At 45.3% G+C, this 9,191-nt stretch overlaps 1 protein-coding gene across 2 annotated transcripts; it reads left to right on the top strand.

The window, feature by feature from the left end:
- Positions 1-6,315: 6,315 nt before the first annotated feature.
- On the top strand, positions 6,316-8,010 carry BEX3 (brain expressed X-linked 3). Of its 2 annotated transcripts, none has more exons than XM_084869793.1 (2): positions 6,316-6,593; positions 7,429-8,010. In XM_084869793.1, the coding sequence occupies exon 2, from the start codon at positions 7,452-7,454 to the stop codon at positions 7,758-7,760; it is 309 nt and encodes a 102-aa protein (XP_084725919.1). In that variant the 5' UTR covers positions 6,316-6,593; positions 7,429-7,451; the 3' UTR covers positions 7,761-8,010. The 2 variants fall into 2 exon arrangements, with proteins under 2 accessions (XP_084725919.1, XP_084725918.1); XM_084869792.1 differs by having other exon boundaries at positions 6,319-6,593; positions 7,395-8,010.
- The last annotated feature ends 1,181 nt before the right edge of the window (positions 8,011-9,191 follow it).

Below are 9,191 nucleotides of genomic sequence, written 5' to 3'. Positions count from 1 at the left end.
CCCGATCCTCTCAAAATCCAGGACTGCTGGCTCCCAACTGCTCACCTGCCTGCCTTCCTGATTGCCTCTAACCGCTTCTGCCTGACAGCCTGATCACCCCCTAACCACTTCCCTGCCAGCCTGATTGATGCCTAAGTGCTCCTCTGCCAGCCTGTTTGCCCCTAACTACCTTCTCCTGCAGGCCTTGTCACCTCTAACTGCCCTCCCCTGCAGGCCTGGTCACCCCTAACTGCCCTCCCCTGAAGGCTTGATTGCCCCTAACTGCCCTCCCTTACAGGTCTGGTCCCTCCCAACTGCCCTTCCCTGCTGGCCATCTTGTGATGGTCATCTTGTGTCCACATGGGTGCAGCCATCTTGTGTGCTGGAGTGATGGTCAATTTGCATATTACTCTTTTATTAGATAGGATAGAGGTCTGCTACACAGGTGGGGACTGGCTGGTTTGCCCTGATAGGTGTCCCTAATCAGGGTGGGGGGTCCCTTGGGGCATGGGGAGGCCTGGGTGAGGGGCCTGTGGTGGTTTTCCGTACTGCCAACACATAGAAATGATCAGTTTTACTAGTCTTTCAAAATAATTTATTGCTTATTCTTATACTTACCTAATTTTTGTAGAATATTTGAAATAATGTAAAATATTATAAATCAGAAGGTTTATGATTTTGGCTTATCATCATCTCTACAAAAGCCAAAAGTAATTATAAATAAAATGTTAGTATACTTACTTTGATTTGACATACAATGTGTGTAAACCTACAAGGTAAGTATAGATGGATGATGAATAGATAAATGATAGCTAGAGATAGATAGATGATAGATGATAGATAGATAGATACATAGATAGATAGATAGATAGATAGATAGATAGATAGATATGGTCTTGGTTCATACAATTATGGATGCTAGGAAGTTTTATAATGAGCTGTCTGCAAGCTGCAGAGCCAGGAAAGCCAGTGTTATAGTTCAAAGACCTTAGAGCTGGAAAGCTGATGTGTAGATGCCAGTTTGAACTAGAAGTCCTGAAAACCAGGAAAGCCAAGGGCAGGAGATCAATGTCCCAGCTCAAACAGTCAGGCAGAGAGCAAATGCAATCTTCCTCTGCCTTTCTGTTCTAGTCAGGCCCTCAATGCATTGGATGATGCCCAGCCACATTGGGGACTGTCATCTGCTTTACTCAGTTCACCAATTCAAATGCTGGACTCTTCCAGAAACACCCTCGCAAACACACTCAGAAATGTTTAACCAGATATATGGGCATCCCATGGCCTACTGGACACATAAAATTAATCATCACATCCTCCTTCCCTATATTTACTCAGATTGTTTGAGAGTTTGGAAGAGGGGGCTAAAAAGACTCTCTTTAACCTGACTACATAGGGTAAGATTGCTATTCCCCATGTGATTAATCATCATTGTAGCTCAAGTTTGATTTCTATAGAGTCTGCTGATAAGGACTCACAGTCCAGCAGCTCCCTTAGATTTTTGTGGCATGTTGGAAGATTGAGCCATATCTTGCATGTGACTTCTAGTTGATGATTCTCACACAATATTCATGTGATTCATAGATTTCTTTGCCTTTCTATGTAACCTTTCTGGTAAGTCTGTATCTCAATAACTCCCTTCTCCCCAGTAACAACTCCAGAGCCTGTAGACATGGTAAAATTTACGTTTCACACCTCCAGAATTGGGAACTTTGGTAAGGAGTTAATTCTAGCCCTTTCTCCGCCAGGCCACACTACTACTACATGATCTCTGCAAAAATGTTATTCTGAGCTCCTATAGCATCTAAGAAGCTCAAAACGCCAGTGATCTAGCAGAGGACTAAAATGTGAATTGTGCTATCTTGTAGATATCCCTAAATTTTATGTGTAATTCTTTTAGGATCCCACTCCAATGGCTTTGGGAATCAAGCGTAACTATCTACCATATTTATAAGAGATAAGGAGAGGGGATAAATTCTTTTTACAAACACTGTACTTCCTCAAATATGAACCCACTCTCTTCCTTCCCAATACTACACCAACCTTCTATTATTTCAAGGTAAGAGTGATCAAACCAATCTACCCTCTTTTTGTCTTAAGGGCACATGAGTTCCAAACTGAAACTCTTATATCCTAACTTAGTCTTGGAAATTTTTCAAATTTTGTTCTTAACATGTTGTTATCTATCTCTAACTCTCCAGAAAACTTTAAGGGACAAGAAAATATCCCAATACCTCATAACATTTTAGTAAAGCTAGCATTTCCAGGACAATTTTTATTTATCTTTAAAACCTCACTTCAATACAACCAATTTCCTAAATGGCATAAAACCTAATGTGGAACAAGATACAAATGAATATTTTCATCCAAGAAAATGTGGTAGTTTTAAACAAGACTTTTTCCATATGGGTCAAAAAGACAATAGCAAAACATTTAGCCACTAAAAGAAATAAAACTGCAACTGTTAAACTTCCAATTGGGAACTTTGAAAGTCAATAGTTATGTCACAGTGTTTTCTCTACTTAAAGAGGATTCTTTAAAAAATATATATATTTTATTGATTTTTTTACAGAGAGGAAGGGAGAGGGATAGAAAGTCAGAAACATCAATGAGAGAGAAACATCGAGCAGCCGCCTCTTGCACACCCCCTACCGGGGATGTACCCGCAACCAAGGTACATGCCCTTGACCGGAATCGAACCCGGGACCCTTCAGTCCGCAGGCCGACACTCTTTCCACTGAGCCAAACCGGTTTCGGCTTGAAGAGGGTTCTTTCTAGGTAATTCTTAATTTTCATAAAAGCTTTTCTGTCTTGTTATAAACACAGTTTCTTGAGTGAAGAACAATTCTCTTGTGGATGCATTCAGTCAACAAATATTCACTTGGTACAAGGGACCTAAGTCACTGGTTATGCAAAGTAGAAAAAAACAGATGTGTTGGGTCCTCATGAATTTACACACAAGTTGATCTAGCTACGGAAAGAATTCAACTATGCCTACTCTTCAATTTTTGTTAGAAACCATCTAATAATGGTAAAAAAAAAAAAAAGTGTAAACTTTTTTTTTTAAATAAATACATTTTTATTGATTTTGTACAGAGAGGAAGGGAGAGAGAGAGTTAGAAACATCGATGAGAGAGAGTCATTGATCAGCTGCCTCTTGCACACCCCCTACTGGGGATGTGCCCACAACCAAGGTACATGCTCTTGACCGGAATCGAACCCGGGACCTTTCAGTCCCCAAGCCAACGCTCTATCCATTGAGCCAAACCGGTTTCGGCAAAAATGTGTAAACTTTTATTGGCAATTTATTAGGCTCTGGGGTAAGTACTTGATAAATTTACTTCTTCTAACAATGCATTTTACAAAGAAAGCACACACACCTTGATAAGTAATTGACCCAAAGTTACACAGCAAGTTAGTAGAGCCAGGACTTTTTATCCAGACAGCTCATGTTTCTAAACAGCATCCTTTCAGCCACTATCACTAAAAGAGCTATTTGTATGAAGAGTACGCTGTGAGACAGAACCCAGAAATCACTAGCATCCCTTTAAAAGATAATTATTGGATGTGATTTTGTAATTTGAGTTTTCGGGGCTACATGTTAATATATCTATTAGAAACACTAAGAAGGATTCCTTGGGGTAAACTGGACCTAAACTCATAATCAGAGTCTAGCAGTCACTGTTTACAGAGGCCTCTCAGGTAAAATACATATCAGAGAAAGCTGCAGACTAAGTTGCCAAGCCTCTTGTATCATGTTTAAGATGTCCGCTTTTGGCGAGACAGTCCTGATTTTTAACAATTTGTCCCGTGTCCTGCAGCGTTTTTAAAAAGTCCCGATTTTTGGAAAGATTCTGGTCACCTTAATCATGTTCCTCCTGGCTAAGACAACCCTATAAAGAAGCTCCTGGAATCATATTTTGATCAACGGACTGAGACTTGGCCTGCCCAATCAGAACTATGTAGTCATATCTTCATTTGCATCTTTACCAACCAATCACAACAGCTTCATAATGACAAACCAGGAAGCACAATTCTGACCAATCAGAGCAATGCTGTTTGAACCAATCAAATTGTGCAAATTTGGATTCCTCATTTGCATAAAAATGGAACAATCAGGGCATTCGCTATCTATACTAATAAATGTAATATGCTCATTAGACCGGGTTGACCAGCCATCTGCAGATCACCCAGTTCTCCTTCTGGACAAAGCCACAGTGGCAGGGGCCAAGGCAGAGGCAGTTAGGGGCAATCAGGCCAGCAGGGGAGGACAGTTAGAGGCAGTCAGGCCAGTGTGAGAAGCCACCCATTGTCTTCACTATCAGAGGAGTGTAAAGAAGGACCCTGGAAAGCTGGTGAACCTAGAGCCTCTGGCAAGGGCCAGAGCTATGCACGATTGTTTAGTCCAGACAATGGGGGCTCAAGCAATTTCCTGGCTAAATAGTCTCAGAGTAAATCTTTCTAATATTTACTGACCTTTAGGATAGTCTCTCTGTTACCACAATTACCTGACTGACTAAGGGCTAGATTTGTATCCAAAATTGAATAAAAAGTTGGCAAGACCTGAGCACCAGTGGGAGTCCTCCCTCTTCCGTTGGTTTCCCACCTGGTCCCCCAATTTCCAAATTATTATTTCTTGTCTCATCTCTCTCATTTGCATGAAGCCCCTCTTCCAGAGCCTGAATCCTGAACCACGCGGGACGTGGGTCACTCACAGGCTGGTGGGGAGGGGGCAGTTAGGAGTAATCAGGCCAGCAGGGGAGGCTGTTAGGGGTGATCGGGCCAGCAGGCAGAGGGGTTAGTGGAGATTAGGCAGACAGGCAAGTGAGCAGTTAGGAGTCAGCAGTCCTGGATTTCGAGAGGGTGCAGGCTGGTCTGAGGAACCCCCATCTCCCCCCCCCCCCCCATGCATGAATTTCGTGCACTGGGCCTCTAGTTTACATATATGTAGGCCTCTTTTTCTTGGGGGAGCATACTTTTGGTTTTCAACTAAGGCTGCATTTGCTCTGTTTGCAAACTATTCACCTGAATGAAGTTTATCCATTTACCACAGCCCAGATTGGAGATTCGTGTTGGCATTGGATTAGTGGCAGAGACCTTCTATTGACACCATATATCCCTAAAAGTGTGTGTGTGTGTGTGTGTAAAACTTTATATATCTCCCAAATTTCAAACTATACATGCACTAAGTACATACTCTTCCTTTATTCAATGTCCCAGCTAGTTTAGTAGGATAGGAGATTACGTAGGAGTTTGGAGTCAAACCTAGAGGCAGTAAGCCTTTGTCTGGCCTGTCTTGTCTCAGTGCACACAACTCTTTTGATTGCTTTATCACAAGCAATACCTACTAAATATTGTTTTATAATAGTACCACTTTTCTAAAGACATCTCTATTTTCTAGCTGTGATAATTTTGTTTTAGTTATTTCAAATTGGGGAAAGGAACATTTAGATTCAAGGTGAGTTTCAGTCTCAAGTTTAGTTACTTCACTTACCTCCTGCTTATTTTTAATATTTTTTTGAAACATTCACATCAAAGGGCATAAGGCTTTGGAATTGACTTCTGTATATTAGGTACTTAACCTCTAAGATCATTCTAAGAAGATATCTGTAGGGGTGGTTCAAAAGGTTTGGGAAGAAAAGTAGGAAATAAAAAGTTTCCCTTTCTGCAAAGGCTCTGTAAAAAAAAAAAAAAAAAATCACACAAATTTACATTAAATGGCCAAGGTCTGACAACTGGACTTCTCCCTTTACAATTTTGAAAACACCGTGTTCAGAAAGGTGCAGCCCTCTTGCAAAACGAAATTTTGAAATAAGTTAGTATGTTTCAAAGGTGATTTGATGTTGTGTGGAGCCAAAGAAAATGTTTTCTGTGTGGTATGGGTGAACAAACAATGAGGCTTTTTTATTCTGTGGGATGGAAACATTTCTTTAAAAATGAAACCTCATAATTTTTTATGCTTTGAGGCATGTTGATTTTTTTTTTTTTTAAAGGAAACTAAGAGATTTTTGGGAAGGCTATATATAACCCACTCTAAGTCTTTGCCTCTCTTTCTGACAAGTCCCCTGGCCCCTCTCCACATTAGTCCTCATTCTAAATTTCCTAGAAGGGTAAAAATGTAGGGGACAGGGGGAAAATGGTGGCTGTGCTTGTGCAGGGTGTGTGTGTGTGTCTGTGTGGAGGGGGGGCAGCGAGAAGAGAGCAGAAAGCAAAAAACCGCCAAAACCAAGGCCTGGGGCGGGATTGGGAGGGGTGGAGGGGGTTGCAGAACCTCCTGGGTAAACAGAGAAGGGCAAATTCCAACCCAGGAACCTGAGGCCACTTGTGGGCCCTCAGATTGGATAGGACAGAGTGAGAGGGTGGTGCATGCTGGGCCCCGGAGCACAAACCGGAGGAGGGGGTAGTATGTGCGGGTGCATGAGCAGGGGGAGGGGACGCGCGCTCCTGCTGCACTGGCCTCGGGAGTTGGGGGGCGAGCTCCTCGGTGACGCGAGGCCTCACGTGACGGAGCTGCGGAGGGAGCAGCCTCGGAGCGGCGGCCGTCACTCCCTCTGGGTACCAGCTCCCTCCCGCTGCCCGCGCCGGCGGCTGGCATCGGGCCCGGATCAGCGCGGCGGGTAAGCGCGGGGCGCGCCGGGCCGGGGCAGCGGCCGCCCCGCACCCCGGAGGCCGGCGCCGGGGTCAGCGCCCGGTCCCCCGGCCTCGTCCGCTCCGGCGGGCGGTCTCGGGGCTTAAGCCGGGGGCCCCGTGGGGCGGGGTGCGGGGCGGCGGGGGCGGGGCGGGCGGCAGAGCCGCTTGGCAGTGGAGATCGCCGCCGCCCGGTGCCCTGGGAGCGCGGGGAAGCCGCTCCGCTCCGGGGAGAGACGCGGGGGGCGGGGGGGGGGGGGAGAGGGAACAGGGAAAAGACGAGGCCCGGGAGGGGGGACGTAAGAAGGGGGCGGTGGGGCCGGGGGCGGGGGCGGTGGACGCTCCGCGGGGCCCGCTCCCCCCCCCCCCCCCCCGCCGCCGCGGCCCCGCAGGCCCCGGGGTGTGGGCAGCGCCCCGCGCCGCTCCGCTCCGACGGCCATCGGGGGAGGAACCGCTGCGGGGACAGGCCCCGGTGGGTGCGGGGTGCAGCGCCCAGCCAGGGACCTCCCCCAAGTTTTTGTTCCCAGTCCCCAGTCCTCCATTTTGCCGTGTGCTGAACCCCGGGGAAGAATTCTGGGAAGGGGAAAATGGTGGGCTTTGGGGGAGGGAGAAGGAGGGAGGAGCAGCGAGCTGGGGGGCGGGGCTGGAGCGGAGACCCCCCTAGAGGGCGCACGAAGCCCCTGAGGTGGGGAAAGTGATATTTCAAATAGCTTTGATATCAGGCCCTGAATCCAACTGGTCAGTGCACCTAGCATTCAGTCTCCTTACCTTTGTCCTACTTGTGTTCAAAGAGAAACAATCAGGAAAAAAATCTCATCATGGCAGATATCCACCACGAAAACGAAGAGATGGAGCAGCCCGTGCAGAATGGAGAGGAAGACCGCCCTCTGGGAGGGGGCGAAGGCCACCAGCCAGCCGTACACAACAGACGGGGACAGGCCCGCCGACTGGCCCCTAACTTCCGATGGGCCATACCCAATAGGCAGGCCAATGATGGGATGGGCGGAGATGGAGATGATATGGAAATGTTCATGGAGGAGATGAGAGAAATCAGGAGAAAACTTAGGGAGCTGCAATTAAGGAATTGCCTGCGTATCCTTCTGGGGGAGCTCTCGAATCACCATGACCATCATGATGAATTTTGCCTTATGCCTTGATTCCTGCCATTTTTTAATGAGATTAATACTGTGATTCCCACTGTTGTTCTCATTTTCCTTGCGTTTTCTGATATGCCTTTACTTGATCTGTTTGCTATGAACCTTATGTAATTTCCATGTGTCAGGTGGGTTCTGTGTTACCAGCTTCTAATTGGAGATTGCCTTGGCACACAGTCTTAAGTTTCTGTCAACAGTAGTTTCACCCATTTGCATGGAAAAATGTAAAGTTAATAAAGCAATTAAAAAGCAACCTATACATTTATTGTCTCATTACACACACACACACAGTGAGGCAAAAGTAGGTTTACAGTTGTGAGTACACCAAATACATTTTATACTTGTGTTATTAATTCTTGTTATTTTCCATATGAACAACTATAAACCTACTTTTGCCTCACCCTTTATATATGAGTTCTCCCCCCAAAATCTGAAATCAAATCCCTCACGGTGTTTATCAGGGAACATTTCTCTGTGGTTGGCTAGTATATGACTTTTTCCCTTTAATTATCTGGAGTTTTAGGAGTAATGAAATTTTTTTGCAATGAGTCTGTGAATATAGTGCAAGAACATAATACTTTCTGCATCAACAAATTTAAAGGATGAACTCTAAATATCTTCCAGGGTTAGCTGAAAAAATAAACTTTTATTACAGATACATTTTTTTAAAGAGTCAGTTTTATGTAAAATGAGGACTAATGCTTGCCTTACAGGCTGCAGAGTGGAATAAATGAAGTATAGAACTGTGTTGAGCTTCTATGCAACTCCCTAGCAGTTAACAGAATCCTGGCTCTGATCAGGTGCGTGGGGAGGACTAAAGGTAAGGTGACCAGACATCCCGCTTTTGGCAGGACAGTCCCGATTTTTAACAATTTGTCCCGCGGCGTTTTAAAAAAGTCCCGCTTTCCAAAAATCTGGACTTTTTTTTAAACACGCCGGGGGACGTGGGACAAATTGTTAAAAATCGGGACGTCTGGTCACCTTAACTAAAGGGAGCTTTCACCCATGCTCATAAGTCCAGAGGGCCAGAGTATGTCAGTTCTCTGATATTTGCAATACTCCTGCTTCCTTCACTGCCTCATCAGTTGAGAATACTTTCCCTTCTGCTGGGTCCCGTTGCTGATGTGCTAGAGTCGTCAAGGTAACAAAACCTCACTGATTTCTCTGGAGTCCTTGGTGAGCTAAATCCCCCTTTGACCTCTACAGAAGTTTAAAAAATGCCTTTATCTTCACTTAATGTTGGTTCTTAACCAAATAACTTTAAGGTTTATTTTTATGCCCCTCCTCTTCAAAGAACTCAGACAGGAAGGCACCGGGGCATAGCTCAGGAGACATATCTAGATGTCACCATGGTGTGTCCAGGATATGCTACTTCAAGACACCAAAACAAGCAGGCTAGCTCAGCCAGTGTGGCTCAGTGGTTGAGCGTCAGTC

This window comes from Pipistrellus hanaki, assembly GCF_964339955.1.
Source record: "Pipistrellus hanaki genome assembly, chromosome: X".
NCBI lineage: Eukaryota > Metazoa > Chordata > Mammalia > Chiroptera > Vespertilionidae > Pipistrellus > Pipistrellus hanaki.
The sequence above is the reverse complement of the archived record's forward strand: the minus strand, read 5'-3'. Positions and strand labels throughout refer to the sequence as shown.

Excerpts from the sequence above, each read along its gene's own strand:
- BEX3 (XM_084869792.1), top strand. The coding sequence starts at position 7,422 with ATGGCAGATATCCACCACGAAAACGAAGAGATGGAGCAGCCCGTGCAG.